Raw genomic sequence first — 19,521 nt, 5'->3', positions numbered from 1 at the left:
ACGCGATGAGGGATGCAGATGAAGAGATGCTGGGGCCAAGGAGGATGGGGGTGCTTTCATGCCCAATGGGGATGCATTGCATCCTCCACACCTCCTTATTCTCAGTAACTCTAAACCTTAGCCTTTGGGATTTGGGAAGGTTATTTGCTGTTTAAGAATGATTGACTAAATCATTGGCCACTGATGATCAAATAGACCTTCAACTCTAACCATGCATTGATCTTTCCAGGGACAACCACATCCTGATGCCACCTAGAGGCTGCTGGCTGCTCAGTAAACCCATTAGCACAGAAAAAAAATCTATCACTTTGGCATTTTCAAAAGCTTGAAGAGTTGCATGCCAGGGAATACAGAAAGACAGACAGAGACACATGTACGTATTCTACAGTATCTCAAATATGAACCTGTTCATGGACTTAAAATTATTATAACACACCTGCATGTTTGAGTCACTACACAGTGTGGAGTCTCTCTGTTATAGCAAGTGTCCCATTCTTATATAATTTAAAAAACATTTTCTACTTACTTATGGTTAAACAAGTACATTGAAACAGGGATAACATCTGAAGGGTATGCGCTGTACCTCCTCTCATTGACACTATCTACATTTTAAGGCCTTAGAAAGAATCATTTACTTAGAATTCTTTTTCTTCCCAAATGCCACTATTGCTATTCTTTGTTCCAGAAGCCACAATTTTGTTTCTAGAAACACTTAGTCATCCCCTGTCATGCTAACTATTCATTCTGAATACTCACACACTTCACAGCAGCCAGTGTGTTCAAAGAACACATGGAAGCAGAAAGGGCAAGCCCGGAGCATTAAAATGCTTTGTTTGTTATGATTCAAAGACACAGCACTGCCGAGGACTTCAAAGAGATTGCTTTCTGCCATTCAGAAACTTAATTATCACTCTTTGTGCTTAGCAAAAAAAAAGAGTATTGCTCTGGGAAATATGTGCCCACTGATGGATGAAATCTATCCTTTTCCAGATCAGCAAGTATTTACCTTCAAGGTGGAGAACATTCTTGGGACCCAGTCTTTGTGCACATGCGTACTGTTACGCTAGTGCAGATCATGTGACCCATGTGGGCAACGTCCCTTCTGTGTGAAGTCACAGAGGAAGTGATAACTGAAAGTGCATGTCCCTGCCAGAACCCAACACAGGAACAGGTGGTCCTGTTCACTTGGGAGTCCTCTACCCCTACAAGTGTGTTCTTGGCACCAACAACCATTAAACCATACAGGTCTGATTCAGAAATATCTGTCAATTTGGTGTAATTTTTATTGAAATGTACTAGATGTTCTTGAAGGTAAGTGTGTAGCACATCAACACATTCAAGCTGACTCAGACGATGACTCTCTTAATGACTTCTGATGGAGATACTGATGAGATGATTCAGTTAACTCGAGGCAAAATAGGACATGCAGGCTTTTACATTCAAATGCAATCATGTGCTTGACTATATATGAAACCCCCAATTTTACTTTTCATAACAGACAACATCCTAGCTTGAATCTTTTTGGACAAAGTTGCTATTGGTGTATGTTTGGCATTGGAGCTTTGCTTCTGTTGGCTACACCTGTAACATATTGAGAGACATCCAGGGTTCTGACTTTTCTGTTCTTCAAGCAGTCCATTACTGGCCCCCTGGTGAGATGGCTCAGTGATTAAGAGTGTATACTGCTCTTGCAGTGGGCCCAAGTTCAGTTCTTAGTGCCCATTCCAGGCAACTCACAACTCCCTATAACTCTACCTATCACTGACCAAATAAATGCCTCTGGCCTCTGTGAGCACCTACACTCACATGCACATACCTACACAGCAGGACATAGCTGTGCCACATTCAAGCAGATTTTATTTTTCAGAGATCTATCATACCAATATCTCTCATATACCTGTTTCTGGCAGTGGGTTCTTAGCATTCTTCTTATAGAGATAGTGGATCTAAGACCACTCTTCCAGGTTTGGGTAGATGCATGACTTGCTTGTAACTGGTGGAATAGGCTGGAAATGCCCTTCATGTCTTCTAAGCATATGCCATAAAAGACCATATAGCTTTTGCCTTGGTAGCTGCTTTGAGGACTGCTTTTATCACTTGTATCAGGAACTTTTGTCACCTCATAAGAGGCCTAGTGTGGAGAAGACAGAAAGCACTATCCAAGTTGATATCTTGCACCAATATTCTAGACAACAGCCAACATCATTCAACAGCACATCAATAAAGATGCCTCAAAGTGATGTTCATAGACAACTCTCAGAGTCCCTATGTGATGAGTCTTTTCACCTGAGGCTCCAGACACTTTGCTGAAGACACAAACCATTCTATCAGTGTCCTTTCAAAATTCATGACCAAACATTTTTTAAGCTGTTATGCTTGGGGTTAATTGATTATGCAAAAGCAGCAGCTACAATACACATGATCATCCATATCAGAATTTTAGGTAGGAAAATGGTGAAGAAGAGGAAGATTGGAAATTCAATTCCTGATGGTCCTATACCACCAGATTTGAGATGATAGCCTTGGCTACTTCTTGCTCCATTGTTCAAATCCCACCATTTAAGCCATATGGGAGCTTTGGTAGGAGCATGAGTTCATACTGCTGGATAGGTGTGCAGGTGAAGTTTTCACAGAATACTTTCTGTCCTCACTAAAGCAGTCTAGCTGATTATAAAAGTGTCCCATACACGGTGTCCTAGTAAGTTTTGTCAACTTGCCACAGCCTAGAGTCATCTGAGAGGAAAGCTTTGGCTGAGGAGTTGCTTGGATCAGATTGGCCTGTTGCATGTCTGTGGACATAACAATCTTGATTGTTATTTGACATAAGAGGCCTCAGCCCACTGTGGGCAGCAACATCCCTAGCCAGGTGGTGCTGAGCTGTATAAGAAACCAGCTGAGCATGAATCTGAGCAAGCCAGCAAGCAGCATTCATCCCTCCAAGGTCCTATGTGAGTTCCTGCCATGACTTCCTTCAATGATGGATTGTGACTTGGAAGTAAAAGCCAAAGAAAATCTTTCCTCCCCTAAATTGCATTTGGTCTCAGAGTGTTTCATCACAGCCATAGAAAGTAAACCAGAATGTATAGATCACCCCCTAACTGTAAAACACTGGCATTCCAGTTTCCCTTGGGAGAATGGATGACTGAATTCTCGGTTGTACCATCTTTGTCAATTCCAGGTTTTTAAGCAGCTGTCTTTGTAGAGATTTGCCTCCTTCAGGAAGGTTCTGTTGAGTAACTATTATATTGTACTCTGTTTTTTGAAAAGCCTGTGAGCCTTGCAATGGAATGTCTTCTTTTTGGATTGGCCAAGAATATTAGAGGAAACCCTGTAGCCCATCTTAGGAACAGAGATACTTACTTCTGTGTGCTAATATAGCTCACAGACTTGGTGATTTCTTCACACTACTCTATCTTTATATGGGAGCTGCTAACTATTAATTTGTCACTTTTTATTGCATGAGATTCAGTAAATATTTTTGAATCCTATGGAATATCAAGAAGTGAATAAAACAATGGGGGGAAATGTCTCTTTTTCCCCTGTGAATCAATTTTAAAAAAGTTAATGTGAATGGAAGTGCTCATAAGACATCATCCAACACTCATCTGACTTAGTCTCTGATTCAGAAAAGCTGCCCCAAGAACTAAGAACTCACAGTGAGCTTATGTGAACATGTCCTCATCAGGCGGAGCTGGGCAGCCTGCTCACATATCTGTAACGCTCAGCACCAGGGGCCAAGAAATGAGGTCACAATCTCTCAGTCCTCATTTCAGAGTTTGATGCCCTAAAGGGCAAATCCTCAGAGAAACTTTCCCTCTCTTTCCTATGGGAGAATCACAATGGCCGTGGGGCCCTCTAGGTTTTTGTTGTTTTGTTTTGCTTTTTACAACTAGTGTCAAATTTTCCCATTTTCAAGAGGCAAAGTGAGCCTGGGGGTCACATGTACATTTAGGTATCTCACTTCCATCCATCATTTAAAGGAAATACTCCACTTGATAGAAACTCCATTGAAAAGGCATAATCATATGATTATGACAGGCTTATTTTATCTTTTCCTAAAAAAAAAAAAGAGAGAGAGAGAGAGCTTATACTACATCCCAAACATGGAGACACGGGATTCTAGAATTGTGTGTTTAAAAATATGCCTTAAGATCGATTCATTTGTTTGCAGAACCACATGAGCAGCACTACTTAGGCCCAGTGAGTTATCGAGAATAAGAGGAGCAGGAAGGAGGAAGAAGAGGAGGGATGGGAGGAGGAAAAGAAGGAGAGAGAAAAGAAGGAAGACAAGGAGGAGACAAAGTTTGGAGGTGGCCATGTTGAGGGGAATACGGGTAGAGAATAAGAAGAAAGATATGATCATATTTTGTTGAAAACACTTATGAAATTCTCGAGGAAAAAAAGAAAAACTGTTTTTAAAAGTATTAATTAATATGGTGATTTAGAAATTATTTGCAGAATCAAAAGATCCCCATATGACTGTTATCTATAGATAGAGATACATAGATTAGACAGATAAATTGACAGATAGATAAATAGATAATGATAGATAGATAGATAGATAGATAGATAGATAGATAGATAGATAGATAGATAGAAGGATAGTCAGAGACAGACAGACAGACAGAGTCAGCCTCTTATGAAACTTCACACTTAAACTCAGTCAAGCCATTCTTCTTTGGCTAAAGCAGGCCTGACAGTCGCGGGGCACCTATGCACTCTGACTTTCTTGCTTTTTTGTCCCCCATTCTCAGGTTAACCCTGAAACCCCTTCCAGAGAACTTGACTTCAGCAGAAAGAAGGGTAAAGTCTGAAAAGACAAGCTATAGAGAGAGGAAAATATTTGCAAAAGGCACACCCACTAAAGGACTATTGTCTATCATATGTAAAAAGCTGCTCAAACTCAACGATAAAAAAATCAACTGATTTAAAAATAAATGGAAACTCTTAACATGTATCTCACCAAAGATGAAATATAGATACCAATTGGGCAATTAAAAAGCATCATATGAGCTTAGGGAATTATAAATTAAAACAGTAATAGGACATATCCCTTAGAATGGCTAACTTCCAGAATATTGACAATAGAAAATGCTGACAAGGATGTGGAGCAGCAGAAGCACACATCCTTAGCTGATGGGATGAAAATGTTACTGCTACTTTGGAAGGCACTTTGACAGTTTCTAATACAATGCAACAAACTCTCACCAAAGGATCCAGGAACCACACATCTTAGCGACACTGAGAGTGCTTGGAAAACCCACAGGGAGTTATGCTATTTCACAGTTACTTAAAGTCACATGTACCATATATCTCTATTCATGTATATGAATGTAGTTATAAATATATATGACAACTAAGCACACACATATATAGTTTAAGTTATGCAAATGGAGGTGACAAAGCTCCCTAGCTCAAAAATCACAGACTAACAAAGACACCAACGTCAGGTATGGGAAACCTTCTCTTGAGATATTGTTCAGGGGAGTCCAAGAGACCCCCTCCCCCAAAGCAATATAGGCTATTGCTGTTACCATTGGTGCCTCCCCTTCAAAAGAAGGTATGGACCTATTGCTGAAGACACCACACATTTCAGACATGGGATTTGAAGGAAATAATCTGCATCTGACCCAAAAGCTCCCCCACTGAGGACTAGCTCTCTTAGAGTCAGAAAGAACAATGCAAGCCACCAATGACGAAAAGCAATCAATAGTCCTATCCAACAATAAAGCCAATGAACCACAACCAAGACCAGCCTGGTGAGCTATTCCAAAAGGTGCAATAGTGACACTCATATCTTGGGGACAACAAACAATATTAATTGGACTCAAAGTTCACTCAATAGAAGGGACTCCATGACTGGCACTGTAAGGTTAGCCAGCTACCTGTGGCTGGTTGAGACCACAGAACCTGGAGGGCTACTGATGCTTCCTAAGCCAGTGTAATGTCTAACTGTGTTCTAAATACTCATCCTGAAACCCACAGGTAAGTATAGCTCTCACCCCTTACCAAAGAAGTTTCTTTTACAGTAGACAGAGATCATTATAGAAAACCGTAACTGGTCAAAATGCAGAGATCAACTGACCAGGGGGTGCTTGCCCTGGACTAATATGTTTACAACACAAGTTCCCCTGTACTTAAGGCTCAGGGAATATTGCAGAAGAATGGGGGAAAGATTATAGGAGCCAGAAGACCAGGACAGTGCTGAAAGACAGTCGGCTCTAAAGAAAAAGTCAAAGGAGGACACAGGGTGGAGAGAGGGAGTTGATCTGAAATTAATTGGGAAAGGGGTGAGGGTGAATATATCAAGGTATGTTATATGAGATTCTGCAGGAATCAACAAAAGTATTATACACAAAAAGTAAAGTCTATTAAATAGTGAAAGTAAATTTGTGCATACATATGCATGAGTTTGTGTGTGGGGGGGGGTTGGTGTGTGTGTAAGTGTGGATATGTTTGTACGTGGAAGCCAGACATTAACTTGAAGTGTCTTTCTCAATCATTCACAACCCCAAGACAAGAAACTAAGACAAGTTTTCTCACTGAACCTGCAGCTGGATTGGCTGGTCCCGAATACCAGTGACCCTCTTGCCCCCACGTTTCCAGAGTTGAAACTACAAATGCTCACACCTTGTATGTGGGTGCAGGAGATCAGATTCGAGTCTTAAAGTGCTTTACCATCTGAACCATTTCCCCAGTAAAGCAAAAACGCAAACGAGAAAAACATATGCAAATCACATTTTAATTGTTGGGAAACAAAGACTGAAAGATGTTGAAGCAAGGGAGCCTATAAATGCATGGGCTGGGGGTACAAACGTAAGGGCTGGGGGTGTTTCCAGGAGGGCAAATGCTCTGTCTTTGACTAAGTCACCCAGTCAATAAATAATTGGCACAGCCTGAACTAGAATCCAGATCTGCCTCACCTCTGGCTCAGCACTCAAATGCTACACTAAGAATTTCTTAGCTCTAAGGCTTGCGAGAAACTAGAAATGACTGCCGACGGACTTACCTCCTTGGACATTTGAGATCACTAATAATTTTAATAGTAAAAAGCATTAGGAGCAATTTAGAAACAATTCCGCTTTCCAAAACAGGTCAGAGGATGGTTTGTCAAAAAGGAGCTGATGTGACTGGGCATCTCCTGTGAGTCTCTTTGTGTCCTGCTGTTTGTTTTTGAAACAGAGTCTCTTTGTTATATAGCTCTGTCTGTCCTGAAACTCACTATATAGACCAGGCTGGTCTCAAACTCACAGAGATCCGCCTGCCTTTGCCTCCCACATGCTGGAATTAAAGGTGTGTGTCATCACCTCCTGGCTTCTATGAGTCTCTCTAACTGCAGACTTTTACCAAAAAATGTTAACAATGATTACTTCTGTGTGATGAAATTGCGATGGGCTGAGTGACTGTTTTTCTTGCTGTCTTTTCCATATTTTCCGATATTTCCAAGCACTGGGTACCCAGGAAAGAATGAAAATGCTATTAAAATTACAAAAAGTGCCTCTTATTCCTATTATTTCACAGACTGTGTCAACACCTGAGCTGCTGAGTGGGAAACACACCTGGCGAATGGGTCCTTCAAAGAACACAGAGATTGTCAAGGAGGTATTACTCATTACCTTTCTCATAATATTTCCATCGTCTCTAAGGTGGTTCATATTTCTGAGACTCTCCAAGGTTGTGGTTTCAGCAGGAAATGAAGCTAATCAGTTTGTCACTGAAAATTTATCCAGTGGTTTTTCTTGGCTGGAAAGAATTCTGAGATGTCACCAATAATCTGAGCTGCAGGGCTACATATAATAATAGATGAGCTTCGAAGCCCGACAGTATGTGATTCCCAGAGCACACGCAGAGGGGGACACCAGAAGAGCACACAGCACCACAGTGTCTCTAGAAGGTTGTGTGTGCTTTGCTTTCAGAGGACACAGAGGCTCAACGAATTCGGGAATTCACATTGCCATCCCAGCCAGAAAGACCGGTGCTTCATCTGTCACAATGAAAAGAATTTTGACATTCTGGGTGTCATTCATCACTGTTGTCCATGCTAATCATAAAGAAAACTGAGTTCCCTCTTGACCCTTGTGCCTTCAGAGCCCTGTCGACTTCCATCCACAGAGAACAGAGAGGCAGATGTCACTTGATCCTTACGGGCTTGTTGACATGGGGGAGGACACAGTTTGAACCACAGATTCGGGCTTTAGCAGAGAAAGGTGTGGCTGGAGTGAAGGTAAAGTCATGTGACAAACAGTTTCTTCCAAGCTCATTAATGACCAAGAAATGGAATTTTCATCCCAGGAAGTCCCAGAACCATGTGCTAGCCATGTCCCTATAAGTCAGCTTCAACTCCAAAAGAGTAACCTAAACGATGTGTTTGTAGTTCTTCAACTACGTGCCTTGCTCTTTGAAAACAATCCTCTTTGAAAAATCAGAGGTAGAATGTAAGACATAAGAGAACCAGCCATGCAAACATGCTTATTGCTTACAAGGGTGGTTCACTGTCATGGCATCTGTGCACAATATAAAACTAAACAGCACCTGCATGCCACACAAAGCCCAGTTCTGATAAAAGGTAGCTTTCAAAGGAGGTGTTTCTATGACAGCATATGTAGACTCCTTGACTGTGGCTTTTTAAGAGTCCCAGCAGGGGCTGGCCAAGAGGAAGCTAGCAGCTCCCTAGTCATCCCAGCAGCTTTCATTCATCTGCCTCATGACCCACAAAGCACAATGGATGGCTTACGGGAGCAATAAGGGAGCACTTACACAGTGATTGATGAAGACTGATCCGATGATGTCCATGGGGCAGGAGGCACTATGTGCCAATAGCTTTACAAACGGCCATTACCTCTTTCTCATAGCAAATATACTTCCACTAAAATGTTCAAACTAAAAGTTGGAACTGGGCAGCAGTTCATTAAAAGAATAAAATAAGTATCACTTTTCAAAATAGAAAAAATTCCTTGTAATTGTTCAAAAGGTGAAATTCATTGAACATATCACAAACAATTACATGTAATTTTAAAGCTTGCTTTGGAAAAACAACACTCGTGTATAACTGTGAAGAAGATATATAAATATAAATACAGTCCTACTTTCCATGTCGTGTTGACACTTCGGTGATGGGCCACATTCTATACAGTGGTCCCATGGGACTACTATGGAGCTAAATACTTCTTAGCACTTAATGACACACCACCACCATCTATCCCACTGCTGTGGTGCAAGAATTACTCTCATGTTTGTGCTGGTGTTGGTGTGATGAGACCTGACCACAGCCCTTCATACAAAAGTGAGGCACACACAATTATATATACTATATTACATTCATTCAAGACAATGAAAAGGGGAAATGCTTCTGATTCAGTGTCTACCAGAAGATCATTTTTATTGTTGCTTTAGAATGCATTTCTTCTACTTGCAAAAAAAAAAAATGACTCTAAGATCACACTCTATGTTATGCCAGTAGCAGCCTGGAATATCTCATGGTTACCATCTCTTAAGTCCATCAAGAGGCCATCCCAGGCAATGGGCCTGTAGCTTTGAGTTCTGCATAGGAGTACTTTGTGGTGGGCACATAACACTGAAATAACCTAGGAAAGTATTTCACAGGTGCAGCCCTGTCTGTAAATGACACAAGACTATCTGTGAAAATACTCATCTGCTATATAAGAGGAAAAGATAATCTTATCTAACACCAATTGTCAGTTTCAGTTGGCATTATTCTACGAGCTCAATTCCATTAACAATAATTCTACAAGGTAAGCAGATTGAAATGTCTACTTCCTGGACAGGACAACAGAGCAGGAAACAGTTAAGTAACTTGTCTGAAGTTGTACAAAGTAGTGCATGGCATCATATAGCAAGAGCTACGAAGTGTATGGACCTGTGTGTATACTCTGATCCTTGTCTTTCCTTTTTATGAAGTTACCTGTCTGTCAATCATAGAGGCACCATTCCAATGGCCTTATCTAATCTCAGGTATCTTTCAAAAGCCTCATCTGTGCACATGGTAGTCAAATTAACAACCCTCCTCTTGTTACCTCCTAATGGGATTAAATTTTAACATGTCATGTTCAAACCCAGAACTCTGTGTTTTCCTCTGTAGGCTGTAGGCATTTAGATGGGCATGCCTATTATTCTTGATTTGTCAACATGATTTGATTTGGAATTGTCATGGAAACCTAACTCTAGGTTTATCCATAAGGATGTTTCCAAAAAATATTTAATTGAAGATTGAAGAGCTTCCCTGAGTCTGAGTAGTGCCATCTCACAGGCTGAGGTCTAAGCCTGAATTTTTTTTTGTTTGTTTGTTTTTTGTTTTTTGGAGACAGGGTTTCTCTGTAGTTTTGTGCCTTTCCTGGAACTCACTTTGGAGACCAGGCTGGCTTCAAACTCACAGAGATCCGCCTGCCTCTGCCTCCCGAGTGCTGGGATTAAAGGCGTGCGCCACCACCGCCCAGCCTCTAGGACTGAATTTAAAGAAGAGAGCAAGCTGAGCACCTGCATCCATCCGTTGATGCTTCCTGGCTATGGCAACAATGTGACCTGCTTCCTCATGCTCCTGATGTCATGTCTTCCCTGTCACAATGGACTGCACCCTTAAACTGCCAGCCAAAATAAACCCTAATGTCCTTCAGCCAAGTATCTGTCACAACAATGAGAAAAGGAAGACATATGCTTGGCTCTCCCACGTTTCAGATGCTCCAAGAGACCTCTGAGACATTATACGGGATCTGAGTCTTGTACATGGTCTACTTGCAGGAGCATGTCCATTGAGTGAATGGACCCTTCATTGCAAATGGCAGGGATTCTGCCGCCTCCAGTGTTCCATTAGTAATTTACTCTATAATAATGGTTACTATTATTATTTCTTCTGCGAAGAAGAACAAAGCCATTTCTTTTATAAAGACACAGGAAAGGTGTTTGTATTTGGAATCTGTGGAAGAAACAGACTAGTATTCACCTTTGTTTACATGCAAGGAGCAGGGCAAGATCCCCTATGGACATTCTTTCAGCAACCATGACAGGTTCTGAGGTCTTGAGCTCGCTAGGTACTAATGTACCCATTAGAGTCAGGGAGATAGCTTATCAAGGTCTCTACCCAAGTAAACAGCAGAGTTCATTCCCTGAATCCAAGACCTTTCTAAAGACAGAGCTTGGGTCGCAGCACGCTTGTGGGAAGCCATATGACCCAAGAGGTTTAAGGTTGTATCAGAAGTTTTCACAACAGAAAGGCCCAAAAGTTGAGTGGACTTGGCTGCCTGCAGAGTTCCGTCAGAGGGACCGACAATGAACCACTTGGTAACCATGAAGTGCCATTCATCTCAAAATAATGACAATAAGCAGACTCTGTGGTGAGGATGCTTGGCATCACAAAAAAGTCAAGAGATGATAGAGTCTTCTCTGATGTGACAACATCGGCATCCCTGACAGTGTGTCCATTTGCTATTTCCCAGGCCTTGTCTTGTCGGAAACTTTCAACTGCAGAGAGTTAATGAATCCTTGATGTTTAAAGTCAATATGGTTTTTTTCAATGTTCTTTTATCTAAATATAGAGCCTCTCTAAATCATTGTTTTATTTCTAAACTTGAAAATCTAAATGCTTCTGAGTGGTTGTCTAATAATACAGAGCACAAATAATCTAGAACAGGGTGGTAGGAAGAGGGGAGATGGAGGACATTCTCTGTGATGGAAACTTGTTATAATTCATTATGAAATAAATGTTTCTCTAACAAGAATGTGGCCACTCGTGAATGCAGCAAAGGCAAACCAGATTTCATCAGCTCTGGCCTCATGTGCTTTTCATCAGGGCACCATAAAAACAAGACATGCATATTAGCAAAACAAAACTGGGCAACAGAAGACAGCTGCCATGATTTTAACATATATGTGCGACATGTATGCTCTTCTTCAACCTTGCCTTGTTTCCCTAAATGAACACCAAGGTTACACTGTCTAGAGGTTTTGTCATTTAGTTTCTCGAACTTTCTTTTCTCCCTTAGATTTTTAGTGGTCTGTGGGTTTTAGCTCTTACTACTTTTTGTTATTCCATCCACTGAAAGACAAATGTCATTGGAAGTTGAGTTTGGGATGAATAGGTAATCAAGGGTGTCAAGTTTCAACTCCAGGAGCAACCAGAAAGCCTGCTGCTGGGGATGCACTGAGGCTTCTGGGTAGCTGGAATTGGCCTGTGGGTCAGGAGAAGAGAGACAGTCTAGAGTAAGACAGACAGCATAGAGAGCTAGAGCCAGGAACTACAGAAGCTGTCTGGGATCCACTGGGTAGGTTAGCAGAGACTGAAATGAGACTGAGTGAAAGAGGCTCTCTAGAATACAACATACAGAACTGTAGGTGCGTGCGTGCGTGCATGCATGCATGTGTGCATGTGTGCGTGTGCGTGCGTGAGAGAGAGAGAGAGAGAGAGAGAGAGAGAGAGAGAGAGAGGTGGCTCCAAAATGATAGAATGATAGACATAATTAATAAGTTGAATTGAAGGCTTAACTGCACATTCATGAGAGATGACAGATGCATACACACAAAGCTTCAATATATGACCTTCCCGAGGCTCGGAAAACACTCAGTGACAGGGTAGTACTCTGCCTGGGAGTGGATTTGGAAGGGGCATGAGGCTGAGAAGAAGATAAACTAGTAAGTGATGTGCAGTGACTCTGCAGTTTCGCCTCTGCGGTCTGTCAGTAGAAGGTCAAACCCACATGATCAAGGTCATTCTAACTTTTCTACACCAATTAAGAAGCATAATTTACAAAGTCTCCGGTAGCTGCTACAGCCCCTTTTATATTAGCCTTAAGTCTCTCCACTTTGGGGGATCCTACCCGAAGGATTTTAAACTAAAATATTTCATTATAAAAGCCAGAGACCTCTTCAGTTGAAGCCAGATTCTCTCATCCTTGACAACGACAGCATTCACTGCACCAGGCCTCCTGTGCTCTACCAATGCATCCTCCATGTCTCCATCATTCTCCTCTGTCCTCAGTAACCCAGGGTGCTGAGACAGTCCACAGAGAAGGCATGTACTGCAGAGCGGGAGGGAGAGCCTAGCAAGATGACATGTTTCCAGCCCATCCCCCGGCAATGTCCAACAAATAGGCTTCTATGAAAGGGTCAAATGAAGCAATGTCTGTTGACAATATGTGGTCCCCAAGACCATGAGAAACACGGACAATAAACCATTCTTAGGGAAATTGAGAAATGCACATATAAAGAAACAGAGAATTACCTTGGTTAAGGAGAAAAAAAAAAGATAACCACAAAATCATAACATTCATCTGGGTGTATTTGACATGAAGAGCTCAGCAAGACTGTCATAAATATAGACCTACTGAAGAAATGAATGAAATTTTTGAGGAGAGAAATAAAACCAACCAGCTCTTGGAAGGCTCGACCGTGTGTTACTAAGAAGCCAAACAGTCAAGGAGGAAGACTCACTAGGGAGCTGGGTCTGCAGGCAGTGGGCGCGTCTGAATGATCATGAAGAAATGACGTGACGTCACAGTGGACTGGAGGAAGAGTGTGGCCAGGTCTGGCGCATGCTTCTCAGCCTCCTCGTGTGGCTGGAATGCCCATTCCTCTCACTTCCGCTCCTCCGCAGGCTCCTGCCCTGAGCTCATCTGCCCTCTTCCTACTTGCTCTCCTCTTGGACTCTGTCCAGCTGGTTCTCAGAAAGCCCTGAAGCTGGCATTGATTTTTTTTTTTTTTTTTTTGCTAAGGCCTGTCTGGATTAGCCAAGACTACTTCTCTCCTTCAATGTGGGATCGGTGTTTGTCCTAGGGATGATTCTGAGCTCTTGTAAGCAAATAAATCATTCTAACTAAACACAGGAATTGTGTTAAACATTTTCTCCTAGACAGTTGTGAGGAGGTCTTTGGAAATTCTGGCCTTTGGAGATCTTTCTGTGGCTTCTAGAAAGACATTCTGAACAGGCCCTCAAAACAATCCTTCGCTTCTCCCAATGTTGCCTCCAAACCGAGGCCACTGTGAACAAACTCTCAGAACTGGGCAACAGAGGCATGAGCTTCCTCCCAAGCCCAAGGCTTAGCCAGAGATAGGCAGGCATCTTCTAACTAGATTCCCTGAATCACAGCCTGTGTGGCCTCTGTCACAGGTCCTGGAGTCACAGCTGCTTTATCGTTTGTCTCATGATAGGTCAAGAGTTGTCCCAGATGAAAGCTGTGCGTTGGTTAAGGTTTTAGAAACATCTGGAACTCCTACAGTTGCAGGGGGGGTGGGGGGTGGGGGGGGGTGGTAGGGGGCAGTAATTGATGGTAGTGACCTTCCTGTGGCAGATTTCTTTTTTCTTTTCTTTCTCTCTATTTTTTTTTTCACTCTGAAAAGGCTTCCCAGAACTGGCCCATTGTGTCTCAGAGTCTCATCCTCTTTGGCTCTGCTTTTCCAGGAACGACAGCAGACACTGGGAACCGTGCATGGCCCAGGCCCGTCTTTCTAGAACACAGCTCACTTTGTGGTGAGGAGAGGGGCTTTGCCTGTCAGGACTGGGCAGCTGCTTCTGCTTTGCCACAGCTCTCCTGAGCCGGCAGTACGGTCATTGATGGCAAAGGCAAGCTGCTACCCATTATCTCAGGAGACGACAACCGTCCACTCTGCAGTAGACAGGGCCTTTTATTTCCAAAACTGCATCCTGCCCCTTTAAGAGCAAGCATGTGTGCAGGACTTTTGAGACAGAGGGTAGAAAAACAAAACCATGGGTGAAGGCTTGTCTAGTGTCACAAAGATTGAGCTGGAAGCCCAATTCTATAGTGGGAAATACAGTATGAAGCTCCGGGTCAGTCTTCAATAAAGGATTTCCGGTGAGACCTTAATGTATTTGTCCCATTGGGTTATAAAAATTCAGAGCCCACAAATCTAGTGTTTCATGTAGTTGGAGAGCTTTTTTCTCTGGTAAAGTACCGGTAAGCCACGAGCCACATGACAAAATAAAGAGTAATAAAAATGGGCTGAGTATAAGAGTAAAAGCTAGATGATGACAGGCCTGAGCTAATGGCCAAACAGTTTAAATAATGTAAGCGTCTAAGTGATTATTTTATACGTGGGTTATGGGATTTGGGGGGCTTGGTGGGACCTGGAGAGAAGCTCTGCAGCTGCAGTTTCGTCTTTAATTTTTGCAATAACATTAGAAAATGCAGCCACACCGGCGTAAGTACAGAAACAACAAAACTTAAGGAAAAGCTACAGGTGTGGGGGAAAACAGTTTTCGTGACCACAAGTGTCCACGGCGCTCATTCCACAACTGACTTCCTGTCTCTTGGCTATACTTTTCTGGTTAGAGTGGGAATATTGGGGGGAAGGGGGGGGAGGGGGGGTGAAGTTCCCAACACTTGTTAGGCACGCTGTCCCTGAAGTTAGCAGATTGCCCACATGCAGGCTGTCCACACATGCCAGCCCTCCAGTGAAGAAGGAGCGGGATCGGGACCTGGCGCCGCTGCTGGCGAGTGGCTCTCCTCCCAGAACTCTCATCCAATAAAGAGCCATTGTGGGATCTGAACCCTTCAACGCGCAGGACAAGCAGCTCAAATGAAGAAGCACAATGCACGTGAGTGGGACTGGAAACTTGAATGCAGGGTAATCACTTCCCGAGTGGCCAACGCACCGTATTATTTTTTCATGGAACTTCGCTCCCCTAATTCGGTCCTTGCCTAGTGTAATAGTACCAATTTCCGTTCCTCGGCTGATAAGTGAAGATGATTGCCGTGATAACTATTGAGGAACATGGGTGTCTAGCGTGGGTGGGGAACCGGAGTGGAAAACTGTCGGGGAGATGGGAAGGGCCCCGGGGTCCCGAGGAGGAGACAGAATTTTGTGGAAAGAGAGCCGATTCTCTCTGGGTATGATCCTGCTGTGGCTCTGCACTTGAGAAATCCGAGAACAAGCATGATAGGGTGAGGAACTGATTCAGGCCAGAGGCTTGGGAATAGACATGATTTCTACGAGAGGGTGACATCAAGCTACAACCAAGTGGAGCTGCAGGACAAAGGTCCCTGGTTAAGGGCATCTACATGGCACTCAGGGGGGCTGGGAAGGGTAAGGGTGTTGATTCAGGCTGAGCCACAATTTCCATCTGGGTGACCTGTGGTGATTCCCTGTGTCTAACAGCTAACATCATCACAGAGAAAAGAAAAAGGAAAGGAAAGGAAAGAAATAGAGCAGCTAAACATGTAACTGCCGTGGCTGCTAGCTTGGATCCCTCAGGGAGGCCTGTGTAGGAACAACAGCCAAGGAGTGTGAGCCACTTAGCCTAAATGAAGTACACTTCCAGAAGCTTTGCCTGCAGCATTCCCGGTCCTCCGTTTGAGGACTGTTTTGTTTTGTTCCTTGTTTATAAATCTTTAAGCCAAGTGTGTCTTTAATCAGTTTTAACCAGAAACATGTTCTGTCTCCAGCAATGCTCTTTCCTTAGTATCTTGATGACATCATGTTTCTTGTCGGTCCTAGGCCCCGAACCCAGGGCCTTGAGCATGCTCACCGCACACTCCACAACTGAGCTGTGCGTCCAGGGCCTCTGTCATAACTTGAAAGGGCTGTCCCTCAGTCTAATTCCATTTTAACACGTGTAACTATCTACCTATACACAAATGCTTTTCACACACCGTATTTGATCCACGTGGTTCTGGGTCTCTGATTGGAGTGATGGCAGGTTATTTGAAATGTGTGCCATTTCTTTCAATGTATAACATTATACATTATATCGAGTAAATTGGATCTAGTTTTAAAAAAAAATTACAAGTAAATATTCCTCCCAGCAGCCCACCATTAAATTCTCTCGGGTCAGCAACTCACCAGAATTAAGTAAAATGATGGATTTGAGGCACACAAATTCCTCTCCCTGCAGGTTCATCGTGCGGAACCGAGACGACGCAGCCAGCAACATGTCAAAGATCTCCACCATGCCCTCTACACATTTACCCTGATTCCTACGAAAACAAATTTGAAAAAGCATTAAAGCACAGAAAAACCTTCCACAAGTCATAAAGGTTCACATTCATAAGACTCTCCCAGCCTCAAATCTGTAGCGACCATCGGCAGCCCACTTTCTTTCAGCGAGTGTGAACATTCATTTAGATTGGAGAAGGCAAGGCAGGAAAACATGGTTTCCATCAATGAAACCTTACAGTTATTACAAGAATTCCGACATCCAGGGGCCAAATACGCTGTGTTAAATGTGGAGTTCTCTGGCTTATGGGTAATCAAAGATGCTTACGGTTCGGGTGTGACTACGGACCTGTGCCTGTGTGATAGGGATGAAGAAAGATCCTGTGTTCTAAGATGCCGATGGCTTTCCACTGATGGACAGTATCTTCCTAATCTGTCTTGAGATGCTTTTGAGGACCAGGAAACCTACAGCAGCTATGGACTGTGTGCTGGGGCTGGGGGTCACCGGTGCTACGTGGGACGGCACAAGTGAGGGTTTGCTGAGCCAGTGACATTCAAGTTTGTCCTCAGAGATGCAGGATTTAGTCGGGAAATGAGAATGCATGATTGGAAGAGAGACATACCTGAATATGGAAGGGCACAGAGTGATGCACTGGACTTGAGGAGGAGACAGGAAACACATTTGTAAGAGCTGGGAACTGTTGGCCAACTACGTGTATCCTGTATTACTCGGCGTAAGTCGGGCTTTTATCTTGGGCCATAGACTAGGCTTCACGACTTTAACCTTAGTTTTACCAACTAGTAAATGAGCAATCTCAAGGGGCTACCACACCCACCAGTATCTTATCTATGGGGGTGTTTCAGAAATTAAATGATATACTATATATGGAAGAAATTAGTTCATTTTGAGGCATGATGTGTTTGAAGAACTGAAGATACAGGAAAAAGTTAAAACGGCCTGTGAATATGCAAACGTTTATAAAACACACAAGCACTCCAAACACAAGCACAGATGCACTCGTGAGCATTGCGTTTCGTTTTTGTCTCCGAGTTCCCCGCTCTTCTCAACAGAGGAATAGCTCACCACTGAACAGAGTACCGTGTAATCATGTGTCCCTTGATGGGAACACGTTCTGAGAAAAGCCTCGTTAATTAGGCAGTGTTATCACTGTACTAAAGAGATAGCTGCGATGGCACTGGTGTATAGGGTCGGGGGGGGGGGGGGAACGTCGCATGTGTGGCCCACTGCTGACCAAAACACTTTTGGCGGAACATGGTGAAACTCTTCTGGGCCACCTCTTTCCTCACTGCCACTTAGTTTTGTTTCTAGCGCCATGCTGCTGGCAACAATTCACTCAGTAATAATCCTCATGTTTATCTCTTATTTCATGCACAGGGAGCTATAAAACATACTTCTAGAAATGGAATTCCTAAGTAAAAGGATGTGATTATTAATCTTGGTGAGCTACTTAAATATAACATTCAAAAACCCCCTTATATCTATAAATACACAAAGAGGTAGGAAAAGCTCCTGTTCTTTTTTCACCCTGAGGTTTATATGTAGGCTTCCCACGTGTTAAGAACACGTTTTACTATCTTACTCTACTGAGCTACGTTGGTAGACCTATGGAGTATATTAACGCGAAATTTTTCTCTGACCTTCCGACTCGGACCCTTCACCTACATTTTCCCTCAGGGCTATCAGTCATGTTCATACTGATTATTAAGAACTTTTTATGTGTTATAGTAATTAGTCTTGTGCTAGAGGTATTTTTCATGGTTTGTCATATATTTCTTTTAATTTTGCTCTTGGCATTTTCTTTACAAAATACTCATTGCAGGTCCAGCTTTACATTTATAGTTTTAAAACAATGCCTTTTGTTTGAGAGGATCACTCTCCATTCTGATAGCATACGACAATTCTCTTATGCTTCCTTCTAGTTGAAATGCCACACACAATCTTTGATCTTCTGAGATACATTTATTTTTCTGACAGCTCTGTCAAGCTATAACTACATCCATACATTTACCCATGTAAGAAGCAAAATTCATTAGATGTTCATATGTTCACAGAATCACACAACCAGCCTTTGGGAGTTATTTTGGTGCAACAGGGAAAAGTAAAACAGGATTGAGTGTAATATTTTTCCTCCAGGTAGCAAGTAATTTTGATTATTATCACTTATTGAGCAAAACACTTTTATTCACACTGAAATATGCAAGGGACTTTTGATAATATTCACGCACACCCAGCATGGTTAATGTGTTGCTTTTTCTCATTTTTCCGATCAAAGAATTTAGACCCAACCTTGTAAGTTAAACCACATAGCTCTACCAACCAGGGGATGGAATACCAGCCACACAATTTCTTTTATCTTCCTTCTTTGTTAAATTTAAACTCATTCCACGAGGTTTACCAAAGAACTCTTTTGTACCAGTTATTGGGCTAGACATCAGAGAAGGACAAGAGAGGCATGAGTATTGATAACATATCAAGAATGGAAGCAAGATGACAAGGAAGAAGATAAAAGCAATGCAATGCATGTATTCCCTTAGAAGGTGTAAGAGCCTCTAAATATAATAGCAAGATCCCCAAATGCAGCCTGCATCCATAGTCAAGCA

The 19,521-nt window shown here is 42.6% G+C and overlaps 1 protein-coding gene across 2 annotated transcripts in view; it reads right to left on the bottom strand.

Moving 5' to 3' along the window:
• Esr1 (estrogen receptor 1) overlaps nucleotides 1-19,521 on the bottom strand; it is a 372,005-nt gene that overhangs the window by 16,770 nt on the left and 335,714 nt on the right. For both annotated transcript variants that reach the window (XM_015996803.3, XM_006978086.4), the window contains exon 7: nucleotides 16,807-16,940. In XM_015996803.3, the coding sequence (XP_015852289.1) occupies nucleotides 16,807-16,940 (134 nt within the window). The remainder of the gene's footprint in view (nucleotides 1-16,806; nucleotides 16,941-19,521) is intronic.

The sequence above is a fragment of the Peromyscus maniculatus genome, chromosome 16 (assembly GCF_049852395.1).
Source record: "Peromyscus maniculatus bairdii isolate BWxNUB_F1_BW_parent chromosome 16, HU_Pman_BW_mat_3.1, whole genome shotgun sequence".
Taxonomy (NCBI): Eukaryota; Metazoa; Chordata; class Mammalia; order Rodentia; family Cricetidae; genus Peromyscus; species Peromyscus maniculatus.
This window is presented reverse-complemented; position numbering and strand designations above follow the sequence as displayed.